Source organism: Equus caballus, chromosome 5 (genome assembly GCF_041296265.1).
Source record: "Equus caballus isolate H_3958 breed thoroughbred chromosome 5, TB-T2T, whole genome shotgun sequence".
Taxonomy (NCBI): Eukaryota; Metazoa; Chordata; class Mammalia; order Perissodactyla; family Equidae; genus Equus; species Equus caballus.
The window spans coordinates 17,201,345-17,217,857 of record NC_091688.1 but is presented as its reverse complement, the minus strand read 5'-3'; the positions used below and the strand labels follow the sequence as shown (position 1 = coordinate 17,217,857).

General features: G+C 37.9%; 2 protein-coding genes across 3 annotated transcripts in view; one reads left to right on the top strand and one right to left on the bottom strand.

Moving 5' to 3' along the window:
* Positions 1 to 2,030, top strand: part of SHCBP1L (SHC binding and spindle associated 1 like) — a 32,390-nt gene extending 30,360 nt beyond the window's left edge. The window contains exons 9-10 of the mRNA XM_005615134.4: positions 680 to 802; positions 1,671 to 2,030. Coding sequence (XP_005615191.1) covers positions 680 to 802; positions 1,671 to 1,922 — 375 coding nt within the window. The 3' untranslated portion in view covers positions 1,923 to 2,030. The remainder of the gene's footprint in view (positions 1 to 679; positions 803 to 1,670) is intronic.
* A 7,485-nt stretch (positions 2,031 to 9,515) lies between these two features.
* The window catches only part of DHX9 (DExH-box helicase 9), a 48,004-nt gene continuing 41,006 nt past the window's right edge, over positions 9,516 to 16,513 (bottom strand). For both annotated transcript variants that reach the window (XM_005609775.4, XM_005609776.4), the window contains 5 exons: positions 16,350 to 16,477; positions 14,101 to 14,330; positions 13,819 to 13,934; positions 13,008 to 13,208; positions 9,516 to 10,163 (listed from right to left, as the gene is read on the bottom strand). In XM_005609775.4, coding sequence (XP_005609832.1) covers positions 9,770 to 10,163; positions 13,008 to 13,208; positions 13,819 to 13,934; positions 14,101 to 14,330; positions 16,350 to 16,477 — 1,069 coding nt within the window. In that variant the 3' untranslated portion in view covers positions 9,516 to 9,769. The remainder of the gene's footprint in view (positions 10,164 to 13,007; positions 13,209 to 13,818; positions 13,935 to 14,100; positions 14,331 to 16,349; positions 16,478 to 16,513) is intronic.

Here is a 16,513-nt window from a genome sequence, read left to right as displayed (position 1 = left end):
AGACTGGCACAGATGTTAGCTCAGGGACAGTCTTTCTCTCACACACACAAAAAATCCAGGAATCAGTGGCAATAAAACAGATGAGTCAGTTACTTGATGATTTATTTAAAAGGAAAAATAAGTACTTATAAGCTATCAGACATTACTGTAAGGTATTATGATTAGTTCTCTGACAGCTTGAGTCTTGAGCTAACTAATCAAAAAGATCATTAAAGGACTGGAAAATTGAATGAGAAAAAAGATTAAAGGAAGCAGAAAAATAAGAGGGTCTTTTTATAGAATGACTTTTTCTTAATTTCCACTAAAAGGAGGAAATAGACTTTAGCAGCATTATGAGGGACTTTGTGTTTACATAAATAAATTTTTGAAACTATTGAAAAGAACTGCTTAATTTAAAGGGATTTTTGACTCCCTTCTGGAGACATCATTTGGGTGGGAGAACAGTGTAATGGACTATATGACTTCAGCCTTCCTTCTAGGCCTAATCATTCTCTAACAGATATAGTTTTCAGCATTTTTAAATATTATCTCTACAATAAATTGTTGCATTCACTGTCAAATATTTTTATATAACTTAGCGTGTTCAGAGTGCTAATACAAAATTACAGTTTTCAAATATAAAGAAAATTTTGGAGAGGTATGTGTTTTGTAGACTGTTTTATTTGCTTTTAAATTACAGGGTGCTGGTGTTGAGCTGTATCCTGGGAGCATAGCCATTTTGGAAAGGAATGAAATTCATCATTGTAATAACCTCAGAACCAGTGACAGTTCAAAAAGCACCTTAGGTGGAGTTAATATGAAGGTATTCTCATATTTCTTAACATAGAGTCATTATGAGTTATAATTATTAGAAAGATATTAAAAGATTAGTTTTAGTCTTAATATTTAGTCTAAATGTTATCTGATTTGGAAAATAGTACAAATAATTAAAATATGGTTTAAATGATGGCTGATAGGGAACAAATTTAGTCTTATAATTTAATAGTTTCAACTTAAATTCTTAGCAAATAACTTCAAATATGAGAAAATGGATGAGTTTTGCTTTTATAAAAATGTTTGACTTTCACTTGAGCAGATCTGTAATACATTTTAGAAAGTACAGCAAATTAAGAGAATAATACATTAATAATTTGTCTTACTTTCAAACTCTGTAAAATCATTTAAGCTCACCAACTAAAGTATATAGCAACATCTTCTAAGTGAAATGCTTTCCCATTCCGACTTTCTTCTATAAATTCTGCCTTTCCAGGTGCCTCTCTAGACTCGTGTAGTTAATGAAGTTTTTCCCTAGAACTCTAGTTTAGATATCATTATTTGAAATTATTTCCATGTTTATCATTTTCATTATCTGAAATTATTTATCTTCATATCGATCATGTAAAAGTCAACTTCATGGGACACTGCTGTAACCCCATACAGAATCAGTTATGTTTATCAGTAACTGATAAAAGTAAATTAAAAACATTTACTATTTCCTCATTACACATTTTTGTAGTTAATATAAAATTAATCAGTGTAAGGAAAATAACACTTGTTCAAAACTGATTCAGTTGTTTTAAAGAAATGTGTAAACTCAAGAATAAGTTCTAGAGTTTATGACATGTTCATTAGTTCATATTTTATTTTTATAGAAATTATTGAAAAACTGATTTCCTTGAATAATTTAACAGGTTCTTCCAGCACCGAAATTGAAGATGACTAATAATCATATTTACAACAACAATGGCTATGGAGTAAGCATTCTCCAACCAACTGAACAGTTTTTTATTGTAGCAGAAGAAGCCCTCAACAAAGGGGCTGCTTCAGGAGATAAAAAAGACGATAATATGCTCTCCAAAGTAATTCAAAATCTGAATCTGGAAATGAATAATAATAAAATAGAAGCAAACTTAAAGGGGGATATCAGAATAGTCACAAGTTAAAGCATCTGGATTTATGTTGTTTTATATTTCAGATATTTAATAAATCTCATATCCCACAGAAATGGTAGTTTTAAATTTAAAACAATTAAAAATATTTAAACATTTTAATGGTCTTCCTTTGAGTGATTCATTTAACATGTTTTTAAAATAAAATTTTGAGATGTGTCACACATTATAAAAATCACCCTTTAACATATGTAATTCAGTGGTATTTAGTCTATTTTTAGTACATAGTACTACCATCATCACTAATTCCAAGAACAAATATGGTTTTAAACATTGTTTTTAATACTCTTAGTCCAATAAAGTAGCATTAGGTGTTCTATGCAGAGAACAGAAAAAGGTAAGATAGCACGATATCCTATAGGATTAGGTTCGAGCTGCAGGAAACAAGGTACTCCAAAACTGAGAGGTAAACAATCTAGCAGTGTACTTCTCCCCCACATTCAGGAAGCCGAGAGGTCCCCTATAGGGCTAGTAGAGGTTTCACGTTGGTACTCGGCGTAGGGCTGGTAGGTAGGTGTTCCATGTTAGAAATTCAAGCTGCTTCTACCTTGTTTTACCATGGTATGGTTTCCATTCAAAACCACAAACGGTCCAAGATAGCAGTTGTTGCTTAAGCCATTATGTCTAAATTCCATCCAAACAGAAGGGACGGAAGCTTTCTACAACGTTGCACACATTATTTCAACTTTCATGCCTCCCTCCAGCTAGAATCTAATCACATGGCTACACCTAACTGCAAACGGAGCCAGGAAATAGAATCTTTAAATTGGATGGCCATGTGTCCTTTACTAAAATAGTTCAATTCTAAGATACAGCTAAACATTTCTTCCACAAAACGGAACTTATATTGACTTTAGGATATAAAAGGAAATAAGCACTCAGGCTTAAACTTTTCCTTCCTCAATTTGACTTTTACTTCCTGTTACCTGTAACCTAGTAAAGGTGACCCCGTGTCACCATGGAGAATCTCTTAAAGCTGAGTTGAATAAGGCTGTTCTTTAGTGTTTCACTGTCTAGTCTTTTTTTTTTTTTACACCAGGTCTTGTTAGCTGGATGACACAAAGGATAGTTTGAGGGAATGCCCATGCAGGCCTTAACAAGAACAATGTTTCTAGAGTGAATTCAATGAGCTATAATGGTGGGGATTTTCCTTTCCAATCCTCTTCCTCCACCTGTTTTTGGCCTCAGGAAGAGTAGAGAATGGACAGACAGGATCTTTTCAGAGTGAGCAGAAAGAGCAATAGCCTTGTGTGAGCAAACTGCTCACTCGCTGGTTATCTGTCTTCTTTCTCTTGCTGCCATTGGTTTCTAATTTCTCTTTTCCCAGGCCCACTTCAGAATAGTTTATATGTAGTCTCATAACCCTAAACCATGCATGAAGCCGCTTTTTTTTTTTTTTAAAGTTTTCCTTTTTCTCTCCAAAGCCCCCCAATACACAGTTGTATATTTTAGTTGTGGGTCCTTCTAGTTGTGGCACGTGGGATGCCACCTCAGCATGGCTTGATGAGTGGTTCTAGGTCTGCACCCAGGATCTGAACCAGCGAAACCCTGGGCCACTGAAGCACAGCACGCGAACTTCACCACTCAGCCATGGGGCTGGCCCCAACAAAGCATTTTTAAGACTTTGTAAAAATTTGATCTTTCATAAAGTTTTCTCCTTCCTTCACCTTCCCACCCCTATTTCCCTTCATCATAACGAATCACCACAAATTTAGAGGCCTAACACCAATTTATCACCTTATAGTTCTGTAGGTTAAAGTCTGACATGGGTCCCACTGGGCTAAAATCAAAGTGTTGATAGGGCTTTGTTTCTTCCTGGACATTCTAGGGGATTTGTTTCCTTGCCCATTTGAGTTGTTGGCAGAATTCAGTTCCGTGCAGTTGTAGGATGGCGATCCATTCCTCGATGGTTGTCAGCTGAGAGCTGTTTCCAGCTTCCAGTGGACACTGCATTCCTTGGGTTACGGCCTCCTTTCTCCATATTCAAAGCCGACAATGGATTGAGTCCCTTTCCTGCTTTGAATTTCTCCTGCCTCCTCTTCAGTCTTCTCTCTCTGACCCACTCTTCTGCCTCCCTCTTCCACTTTTAAGGACTCTTGATTAGATTGCGCCCACCCGGGGAATCCCGGGTAATTTCCCCATCTTACAGTCCTTAACCTTACTCACATTTGCAAAGTCCCTTTTGTCACCTAAGATATGTATTCACAGGGTCTGGGAATTAGGATGTGGATATCTTTAGGGGGCCATTATTCTACCACCTATCTTAACCAATTTTCTAGGTCAAGGGAGGCCCAATTCTAATTTTACTCCTAAAATAGGATTTAAAAAGAGTTTCCTCCACCAGGACCAACTATCCAGTGCATAGTTTGTCTATGTTTAAAAGAGATTCTAATGTAGAACCTAAAGGAGAGATGGTTCCATATTTCTGCCCTGCCCTCCCTTTTCGTGCACATACTTGGCTTTCCTACTAGACTGTCTTGGAGTACAATTCCTACTAGAATTTCTTGGAGTACAGACAGCGGGTCTTAGTAGCCATCACATCCCAAACTACTGTGAATGGCAAGTAGTTTTAAAAGAATGCTACCAATGGGTCTCTGCCTAGGCAAAAGACTGAAAGGAGTTTTACAATCCAGGACTTTTAAGGGTTATCTCATCACAGTTGGTGAGGATGGAAATGGTAGGATTCAGGGGGTGGGGACTGGCTAAATCGAGATTAGAAGAGTGGCTTTGGTGTGGAATGAAAAGGGATGAATTAGAACCCCTTTTGGCCTTTTCGTAAGGGCCTAACACTGAAAGTGGCCATGCCACTGCCATGCCAGTAGCAGCTAAGGTAGACCCTCAGTTGAAGAGCAGAATGGGAACCATAAAGCTGGAGCCGCTTGTCAGTCTATGAGGTAGAAGCAGTGAAAGCGGCAGGTGGTTTACAAACCAAAGGACTGAAAGGCGCTCCTCAGCAGCACAAGGTAGAGAAGTTGCTCTGGTTATAGGAACAAGTTGCTATTCTTTGTGAGACACCCAAGTTGGGAAGTGTATGCATGCTATAGATTTAACAGTTACAACCAGAAAGCAATAAATTTGAGAACAGGGCTCTAATTTTTCAAAGTATTAAAGTGAAAGAGAAAACTACATAAATATACTATATGTTCAGTGATTGAACCAAATCAGGTCTTCTTAAAGTACAGACAAATTTAGAGAGTCTGTGAACTACCTAAATGTTAAGTGAAAATCTTTTTTGAGGAAGATTGACCCTGAGCTAACATCTGTGCCCATCTTCCTCTACTTTATAGGTGGGATGCCTGCCCAAGTACGGCTTGATAAACGGGGTATAGGTCCACACCAGGGATCTGAACTGGCGAACCCTGGGCTGCCGAAGCGGAGCGCGCAAACTTAACCACTACGCCACCAGACCGGCCCCAATAAGCAAAAAATTTGGTGTTCATCATTTTTGGTTGAGAGTCCATAGCTTTCATCATATTCTCAAGAGCCTCTCAGCCCTCAAAAGCTTAAAACCACTGAACTAGATAATATTTAAGTTTTCTTTTACATATTTTTTATTGTTATTCAATTGAGGCCTAAAACAGTTGTCTTTTAACAATTTTTTTTTTCCTACAGGGCACTGATTTGTTCTGTAAAAAACTCAGGCAACTTTATAACTCATTAATATTTTAATACTAAACATTATGCCATTATCTATTTTTTGGTAATCTGATATTTTCAAATTTTGCAGTTGCATAAGAAAGATGAACATTTATTTACCAATAAAATTTTGAAGCCATTGGCAGGTACCATTAGAATACTAGCTTAATTTGGAAGTGCTTAGAACAATTAGCAACACCAAAAAAATGTTCATTTTATTTAGATCAGCAGGTTAACCTAATCCTATTGTGCTTCCTAATATTTTAGTTATAAATTTGAATTATTTGAGTAACTACTAAAATATTAAAAATAACCACTAAGTATATTTTACTTTTTACAGGTTAACATGAAAATATTATGCAGGTTTACCAATTAAGATGAAAAACATTAAACATTGGATTATGTAGCCAATTCTTTTTGTTTCCTTTAACTTAAATTTTTATTTTTAGATTTGAAAGAAATACGCAATTTCAAAGTTTGGAAATTCCTGAAAGATCTCCTATTAACATTAATCCTAAGGTCACCAGCTCATCCTGGTTTGCTGAGGACTTTCCCAGTTTCAGGACTTCGAGTGTCTCAGGAAACCACATAGTTTTGGGCAAACTGGGCAAGTTGGTCATCTCAGTTAGTTCCCAGGAAGTAGATTTTCTTAAAAGCTAAATTATAACCAAAGTAGTCTGATAAGTTCAGATGACATCAGTTAACTTTGAAAGATTCAATAGTAAATTTTCCCCACAATTCAGAAAACTTTTATACTGCAAGTAATAGGACAGTCCACAAATATTAAAGGTACACAAGTACACTTCTAATAACTTTCCTGTCTTCTGGCCAATTCAAATCTAAACCTTTCAGATAAATCCAGTGGAATTCAGGAAGCTTTTTCCAGTTAAAATCAAAACTCACAAGTCAGTTCCAGTCCAATCAAAAATTCAATTTCTGGTGTTCTTTACTATCCTCCCATCCCAATTCTGCTTCTAGATTCAGAGAGAGGGAAACTGGCATTCAAATATGTGCCTAACCACAGGTGATGATGTCCTCTTTCTAGTTGTCTGTGCTGACTCTGAACTGATACAACTGTTCATGTTCTCCTGGTCTGTTCCTCTGACATAGCTTATGTCCAGAGGGTTTTATGTGGAGCTTCACAGCACGGGAGATCCCATCAAGTTGTAGCTGATTGCTCAAGGACACTGTGCCAACATATTTTCTCTTGACACAGAGAGCTCTGCAGCCTCGCTTCCTGGAACTGGCACATCAGCTTATTCCCCCAGTTAACTTTTGGGCATTTCTCTGAGCCAAAGGAAATTTACATTTCTCTTCCACATCACTCTCAGGTTGTCACTGCTACAACCTTCAAACTTAGAAGTACACAGTGAAGATGCCAGTATATAAGCTGCCAATCACAGAACAGGTACAAGATGAGGCCCACACTCATCCGTGCCTGAAATTCTAGAAGGGCAGACCCAATTTTGTCAGCGCCAACTCTTACTATATTCCCAAACCCCAATGTATGTGTGTGGTGAGAGGAGGAGTGGTGAGCAGCAACTTGACACCTTTCTCCCAAAATTCTCTGCATCCAGCCCCTTTCACCTCCTGAATCTCCTATTCAGGGATGTAATCAGCCCTCATTTTGGAAAACCTTTCCCCAGTCATCTCACACCTGCTGCACCATCCCTTAGACTGAATATTCTCTGTCGTAGGCAGACTGTAGGAGGACGGTTGAGAAAGGAAGGAAATGCAACACACTGATGTCTCCAGGTATTAATATACCACAGAGTAACATTAAATGTAGCTTTCTGCTCTGTAAGTCTGATCATTCCTTCAAAGGAATCTGTGGATGTTAAAAACTGACTTAAGCTGACTTCCAGTTACAGCTATGACAGTCTGATACTTGAGTCCCTCCAATGTAAACAACTAGAAAATCAAACTATCTTAAAAAACCAATATATACACAGATGCACATACTCACATAATTATATGTTTACATATATATATTGTGTAGCTATGTGTATGTGTATATGAATCAACTGCTTTCAGATATCATACAACAAGCAATGCAGAACTATGATCCCCAAAATAAGGGAAAGAGATGAGATGAGTCCTAAGATGACTCCTTCTGTGTGGAGGCACTTTCTGGATCATAGCAGAGGAAGAAAGAACCAAGCAGAGCACAGACTCACTGAGTTGAAGAGAAAGAGATTGAAGTTTGGAGAGGGTAGCTAAAACTTGTGGGACAGTACAAAGAGGAGGAAGCTGCACAAAGAGTTCTAGAAACCTCCATAGGGATTTCCTTAGGTTTTTAGCTGAATACCAAAAGATTATTAGAACTACACCTGAGTGGTTCTTTCAAATTTTGAGAATGTAAGTTCACATCGCTTCTGGCCTTTTTGCAGCCATCATTTGACATCTCATTTCTAGTTGAAGTTGTTGGAAGAATGAGTACCAGCCAAGTACTAACACCTTTTATGGAAGTTTTCAGGACATGTGCAAAGGGCAAGAGAAAGCATGGTGCACTAATGATGCCAGAAGTTCCATACGGCTGTGGGAGTGAGGAGGTAAGAAGGGAGTTGAGCTTTACCCTGAAGGCAACAGGAAGCACTGGTTAAGCCAGGAGCGGGTGATGGTGGTATTAGATTTGTATGGGAATGTTTATTCCAGCTGCAGTGTGGAGGAGGGACTGCAGACAGGCAGGACCACAGGCAGGAAGATCAGTTAAGAGGCTGCTGCATCACTGTACATCCAAGTTAATGAGAGTCTGAATAGAACAGAGGCCATTGGTTTATAAAAGCACGACTAAAAGATGTTTTGGAAGGTGACCCGACTACATGTGGTAACATACACAGCTCTGGCAATTAAGTAGCTGAAAGCTTCTATCTGTGATTAAAAAACAAACAAAACAAGTGAACAGGGAACAGACTACAGGGCATAGGGTGAATTGGGGGTTTTCTTCAGTTTGCAAAGTGCTGAATTTTTATTTCTGTGGGATATCTAAGCAGAAATGTATGCCCAGTGAGCAGCTTGTTTATATGGTTTGATACTCAGAATGGAAATGTCAGTTGGAGGTACAGATTTGAGAGTCCAAATAGATAGTCACCAGCTTAGTGACAGTAAGGTGAGGTGAAGGACATATGTAGAATGAGAAGTGGATTTTGAAAAGGACACTAAGACAAAATCTAACTTGCCCGAGATCACCCATGTGTCAGACAGCAGCATTAAGATATGAGCCCAGTTCTGCCTAGTCTAAAACCTTTGTAATCTCTACTATACTGTGCTATTTCTCAAATGAGAAATATGTGAAAATTCATTGGGAACTGTAAAGCTTTATAAATGTATAAACATCTCTACTAAAATAAACCAGTTTAACAAATATCCTTTGGAATACATGTTAATGTAGACAGTTATTTGTGAAATATCCAAACTTTCTGCACTAGTAAAGCTTCAGTTACCTTCATTCTTTGCCTAAACTCTTTATTCAAGAGTTTTGTGGATTAACTTCTAATTAAAATTAATTTTTTAAAAATTAATTTTTACACTGGAAACGAACATAGAAAAGAGAATGCTGACCTTGGTCTTAGATTTTTCAAAGATAAAGCTTGAGAAAAAGTTGAAATGTTTAGCCCTAGGTCAAAAATTTTATTCGGGTGCAGAGGTCCATGTGCATTGTGTACTGGCTAGTATTTACTGCAAGAATAACAATCCCATTCCGAGGTGATTTATTCTGACTACTACAAGAAATAATAGCACTTGGCATACTTTGAAACAGAGTGGACAGTTTTTCCTCTGATGTTTAAAACTAACATATAATTGGCACTGTAAAATTATTCTAACATGTAAGATCAACAATTAACTATATGGCCAGCATTCAGTGTAATACTGAATACTGTAATTAGTGTAATGCTGAATAAAATAACATCATTTCCTACTGTATTAAACTAAACTCAAGAAAATATCAAGTTAATTTTAAAGGCAAATCTTTACTTCTTAAAGAAAAAATACAAACTGTGGTACTTTTATAATAGGTCATTATATTTTACATAATATAAACAAAATCACTAACGTATCTATACGCTTGGTTTCCTTAAACTACAGTGAACCACAGAATGGGTGGAAAACGGGTTTACTTATCGGCAGCAAATAAACAACTTGGGGAAATAGGTAGCATGCATTTTTTTTTTACTCTCTATGCATAGGCACTGACATAACCAGCTTTAATAGCCACCACCTCCTCTTCCTTGTCCGAAGTAGCCACTCCCATAGCCCCCTCTGCCACCTCCTCGCTGAAATCCCCCGGAACCTCTGTAGCCTCCTCCACTAGACCCTCTGTAGTCTCCTCCCGAGCTGCCTCCATAGCCACCTAGTGAACCTCCTCTGTAGCCTCCGCCACCACCTCCACCATAGCCTCCCCGATAGGAGTTGGAGCCACCACCATAGCCGCTGCCACCATAGCCTCCACCTCCACCATAGCCTCTGCCACCTCCATAGCCTCTGCTGCCATAGCCTCCACTGCCATAGCCACCACTGCCGTAACCAGAACCTCCCCTTCTGTATCCACTTCCATTATCATATCGGGCCATCTTGGGAGGACGAGGACCATCTCCATACCTAGGAAAAGATAAAACCACCACTTTAGCAAAGCCTCCTTAATACTTGTCAACTAGTCACAAAATAGAAACCTTTAGTCATATTTGAAAATTTAATGCATAAACGGAATGAAGCCAAATGCACAAATACAAACTGAAATGAAATAAATCTGCTACTCCAAGAGAGACACAGGAACTTGCATCAAATGGAACCACGTGCTTTTCTTACGTTCTTTCTGATTCATTCTCAAAGATTTTAAATTTTGGCAGTATGTCCTAATGGGGTTCAGGGCAGGCCACTCCAAGATGCGCCACTCTGGTATGGGGCTTATTTCGAGCTGAAAACACTAAGGGCTCAGAAGACTCAGAAAGAGCATCAACCTCCCCCCGCCTCCAAACTGTCTGAAAGAATTTAACACAGAAGGCCTGTTCCAGGAAGGAGCTCATCACATATGACAGCTATAGTATGATGTAAAATAAGTGTGATAGAAAGACACCAACAGACACATTTTTTTGGCCCAGCAAAACCTATTTAACAAACATTTGCATTCCATCTCCAGGTAAATTGCCTTTCCCTCTGAAATCCCAAGTCACTACCCCAAAATCCTCCTTGTCTATAGCTGAAGATATTTAAACAGGCAGCCTCAGCCAGATGGCTGAGTTACTCAGCTTCTCCTGGGTTTCTCCCACGCATACATGCTATTAAACTTCGTTTGATTTTCTCCTGCTAACCTGCCTTTTTAATTATTTGACCAGTCATAAGAACCTTAAGGAAAAGGGGGGGGGGAGAGAGGAATTCTCCCACTTCCCCAACAGTTCTTACAACTTTAAGATAGTTCTCTTTCACTGAGCTCAACTATAAAGCATTCCAACAAAGCAATAATACACTAGAATGAGGCTCCTGGAGCTAGCAATAAATTACTTGATCTTTATCACCAAATATTTTCCTGCATTAACTCTGAAATTTTTTTTTTTTTGAGGATGATTAGCGCTGAGCTAACATCTGCTGCCAATCCTCCTCTTTTTGCTGAGGAAGACTGGCCCTGAGCTCATATCCGTGCCCATCTTCCTCTACGTTATATGCGGGAGGCCTACCACAGCATGGCTTGCCTGCCAAGTGGTGCCGTGTCCACACCCAGGATCTGAACTGGCAAACCCTAGGCCGCCGAAGTGGAATGTGTGAACTTAACCGCTGCACCACCAGGCCGGCCCTCAAATATGTTTTTGAAAAATGTCTTTGGTAATTCGTTTACAGCTAAATCTATTTCAGGTGGCAAACAAAGAAAATGTGCAGAAATCATGATGTCTCACCAACTACTCCAATTCAACATACTCCAAACTGTATATTCCTCCTATGCAAACCTGTCTCATCTATTTATTTCTCCCCATTTCAATTCTCCCTACTGTAATTCAGGCCATAATTATATTCATACATCCTAAAATCTTTCTTGTATTTATCTCATCCTTTCTAGTTTCTGGACTTTTGCCCTTCACAGAGCAGATTATATGTGAAGCCTCCTCGATCACCATCCCTCCTGCCGAAAGTAACTTATCCTCTTCTCAACACCCATGAGCACAGCATCTGTATCTTCCTAGGATAATTACCTTCTATCTTTGTTTTTGTAGATTCTCCTTTTCTCAATAATTCCTCTACACACCTCACCCGCTGGGAGGAGCACAATGTAGCATCATAATTAGAGCACTGTTTTGGGAGTCATATCGCCTGAGTTGGACTCCAGTTCTACCACTCACTAACTCTATGACCCTGGGTCTTAACTTTTCTGTATCTAGTTTATTTATTTATATTAAAGGGGATAGACCAAACATTAAAATGAGTTAACATCAGAAAAGCACCTGCATGGTGCCTGGCACACACTAAGTACTATGTGTTTGGTTAATAAATTTTAAAAAGCAATTAACTCAGTTATAGCCAAAATGGGAAACCAGAATCCATAAAGCACATAGCAGTTCTGTGTAATAAAATTCTAACAGTTTATAACCAAATGCAATAAGTGATCCTTGATGAAGAGATTCAAGAACATTTTTAGGTAAGTATAAAAAGTTTTACACATTTGTGTATTAGGTAGTGTTACTGTAACACTTAAATTTTTTTAGTATGATCAGGGAATTGTAGGTATATTCTTAAAAGATATATGAAGTATATTGATGTAAATGTCATAACGTCTGCAACTTAATCACAAATGATTAAGCAAAAGAAGCAGGTGTGTGTCATATATATAAAAGCAAGTGTCACAAAATGCTGACAAACGCTGAACCTAAGTTAAAAGACTGTATGGCATGCTCACTGTACTATTCTTATGCCTTTTCCCCAGTTATTAAATATTTCCAAATAAAAAATTGTGGCCAAAGAGAAATTTAAAAGGTGAAAAAAACTAAAGCAAAGAAAACTTTTTAAGAATTAAGAGAAATTTCACACTTCTTTGCTTTAAGGTATCCACATTCTTGTATTTCCCTAAGATAAACCCTGAAGCTTTTCATCTGAAGCAGCAGCAACTTACCCCTCATCAACATTTTTTCTTTAGAGATGGCAAAACAGCACTGTGCAAAGAGGACCGTCTGGGCTCCGTCACTTTCCTGTCATGTGACCCACCCTGGACTCTGTATGTACTTTTAAGGTCCCTTTCTAGCTGTAACATGCACTGATGTAACAGATTATTAACAGAGACAAAAGCAAGTAACATCCTTTTTTATGAGTGTGTTAACCAGAACTAAATTTCATATTCAGTGTTTGTCTAGATTTTTAACTTAAATAACAAGGCCTCTACCAACTAACTATGGGAATTTTAGGCCAGTATAAGCTTACTGTCCTCTGCGTGGTTCCAAGAGAAGTTCTTGTGGTACTCACCGTGTTGTGCCGATCATAAGGTTGATACCAGCAGCTGAAGGCCTAGAGATCTGGCGGATTGTGTTCAGCATTCGCTCATTAACAGGGTCCAACTGGCTGATGATATTAGGCTGTTTGGTTACTTCAACAACCAGAGCCTCCATGGCTGCCCGGAGAGCAGTGACACAAGCAGCAGCTTCATGAGATATTTGCAATTTGATCCTAAAATAGAGAAAAACAATAAAAAACGAGAGGGGGTACACACAGAAAAAGACTATTACCTCTCAATTTTACACATGGCAAGTGATGAAATAAATTTAACTTCTTACCAAGTACCAATACTTCCAACTACTGTAACAGCCTCAGACTTAAGCAAACACAGGTATGAAGAATAACAATAATCTACACTACATAAAATTCACTGCTAGCTATTGGCACAAGTTGTAAACCACAAAATCTATCAAGCAAAATACTGTTAGCAATACAGATCTCTCAGGCTCCTACAAAAAATGAAACTAGACTCAGATTGTTGGAGTTTTTTAAGTTTTCAGGAATATGACTGTTCACTAAGCTGTATTCCCTTTTTGCCAAGTGCTTTCTACACACTTACCACCAGTCTCTAACCAATGTATAGAGTACATGAAAAAGGTACTCAAACTCCAGATTCTAATTCCTTAGTATAGTATTCATGGTGGTAGATGCAGTTCCAAGGCCCAATGCATTTGCTTCTACTGGTATAGCTGATTTAAGACTTACCACTAGGCATGAACCACACTACCATGATATACTACTCTAAGAATTCAGTCTGGAGTTCACATCTGAAAATGCATACCAGTCATCTACAAGCACAATCTGCCCATCAGATTGGACTTTCTTGGATGCAAAGAGAAGCAGCTGCAATGGGGTGACTAAGGTCATGCCTTTAGCAGAGATGGCCCGGGTTCGAATCTGCAGATGGAGAAAGAGGCAAAGAGAAATACTTGACATTCCAACTGACAGTCAACTGCCACATAATGAACTATGCTTTGAAAATTAAAACTCATATTCCGACCGCCCATTAATGAGTTAAGATGATTTGGATTTTCAATAAACTTCTAAACTAATCTTTTCTTACCTTTTCACCAAATACAAAGAAGGGAGACGGGTATTTCATGTCTTGGCTGCTAAAAGGACAATTAACAGATGACTTATGGATAAGTGCATTACGCCCTTCAGTGGTGAGAATCTTTCTCTTTTCCTTATGATAGCATACATTTGGGTATACACCAAAGGCCAGGAGAGAGATAACAACATCCAAATTATTATCTGGTCCAGTGTTAGTAAACACTTGTGTCAACAAACAATCTGTTAAGAGGAACGGGGTAAAAAAAAAAATCAGATATCTGGCTGCTACTCACATTGCATATAAACTAAGAGAATTAGGAGAACTGACTCCTCCTCCACCCTCTTTTTTCAAATAATCTGCCTAACTTCCTCTCTTCTCAGAACTCTTGTACCCAGATTAAGTTCAAGGAGAAATTCTGCTAAGTTTCCACAATAAGAAAACTAAAATGTCTATAGTCTCTTATAGACTCAACCATAAGATAAGCTTGGAGTGATTACTTTAAAAGAAAAAATCTCTCAATCATCTACTCTCAGAATAAGAGACTAATACGCCGCCAGTCTAAGTATTCCATCTGCTGTTCTTAAACAGCTGTTCCTTCTAGAGAAGATGGAGTACCGATCTAAAGGGAACCCACTGGAATGAGGGCTGATGTTTTCACTCAGACTATGTTTTATGAGTACTTCATCACAGTTTGGAAAGTATGAGGGTTAAGTGCTAGGAATGTGAATATATTTTGTTCTAAGACAAACCTGAATTCTAGTCTTATAACCTCCTAATTGAACGAGTTTGGACAAGTAATTTAAACTTCTGTGTCACTTTCCTCTTCTATAAAATGGAGTAGTAATAGCTGCATCTTAGGATTGTCATGAAGATTCTATCATATAAAAAATGTTCTTCCCTTTTCCTTTGATTTTGATAAAAATATACTAATTTAGTCAATTTACAACAGATGAGAACTACAGTAGTCCCCCCATACGAACAATTTTGCTTTCTACAGTTTCAGTTACCTGTGATCAGCAGTAGTCCGAAAATACTAAACGGAAAATTCCAGAAATAAACAATCCATAAGTTTTAAAATGCACACTGTTCTTAGGCCATTCCACTCTGTCTTAACCCAAGACGTGAATCATCCCTTCGTCCACACTGTGTACACTACCCACTTGTTAGTCACTTAGTAGCAACTGCAGTTATCAGATCAATTGCTGAGACATGGCAGTGCTTGTGTTCAAGTAACCCTTAGTTCACTTAATGGCCTCGAAGTGCAAAAGTAGCAATGCTGGCAATTCGGATATGGCAAAGAGAAGCTGTAAAGTGTGTCCTTTAAGTGAAGCAGGTACAAGTTCTTGACTCAACGAAGAAAGAAAATCATATGTTGAGGTTGTTAAGATTTATGGTAACTTTTACTACAGTATATTGTTATAATTGTTCTATTTTATTATTAGTTATCGTTGTTAATCTCTTACTATGCTTCACTTATAAATTAAGCTCTACCATAGGTATGTATGTATAGGAAAAAGCATAGTATATAGAGGGTTCAAGCATCCACTGAGGGTCTTGGAATGCATCCTCCTTGAACAAGAGGGGACTACTGTATTTAGATAATATCCCTTTAAAATTTGCCATCTGTCCAACTACTTTCTATGTCTCAACTAAACAGCTATTTCTGGTTATGTGTTCCAGCTCTCAATGTTTTAGGAAATAACTCAGTCTCTCTTGGTACAACAGCTCAACCACACACAAGAAGTGAGCAGTTAGATTACAATTTCTACATCACATGTTGAAGTCCTCTGTAACTGTCCTCGTACACCAAAACATCAAAGCCACTGAAAATTTAACAGGATAGAGTTTACTTCACATCTAACAATGAATATACGGGCACACTGATAAATCACTTCACAAACCACTATTTGAGGTTATTCAACATACTCCTGATTCTAAAGCACTAAAAGCTAGATCAGTACTCTTCACAAGATAAAAGAGATTTTTAAAAAACCTCCCCAAAAGTAGCACAATTCTTAAAACATCTAGGAATCATCTGTGTACTATGGTACAATCTGAGTATAACCTTTTCTTCCTTTTTTAAAAGACTGAATTAATGTGAAAAACTGATTATCACCATAGTACAAAGAACCAAGAAATAGCTGGGAACACAGAAAAGGCATAGGGTCCAAAGTTTAAAGCTAAAATACACTGCACTGCATGTGTGTGTACTACATAAATGTCACTTCAGATATGTCTTAAGAATGTGAGAGTTTTACCTTCTGGAAATCCAGAATTAATGAGAATCTCTTTGAGCTGAACTTTGGCTTCCCAGGTCATTCTTAGTGTAGCCATATTGAGTCTTTTGTGCTCACAAAAACGTATCTCTGCTTCTTCTCCACCCATTCTAAAATAAACAGGTATGCTGAGAGTCATTCTCAAA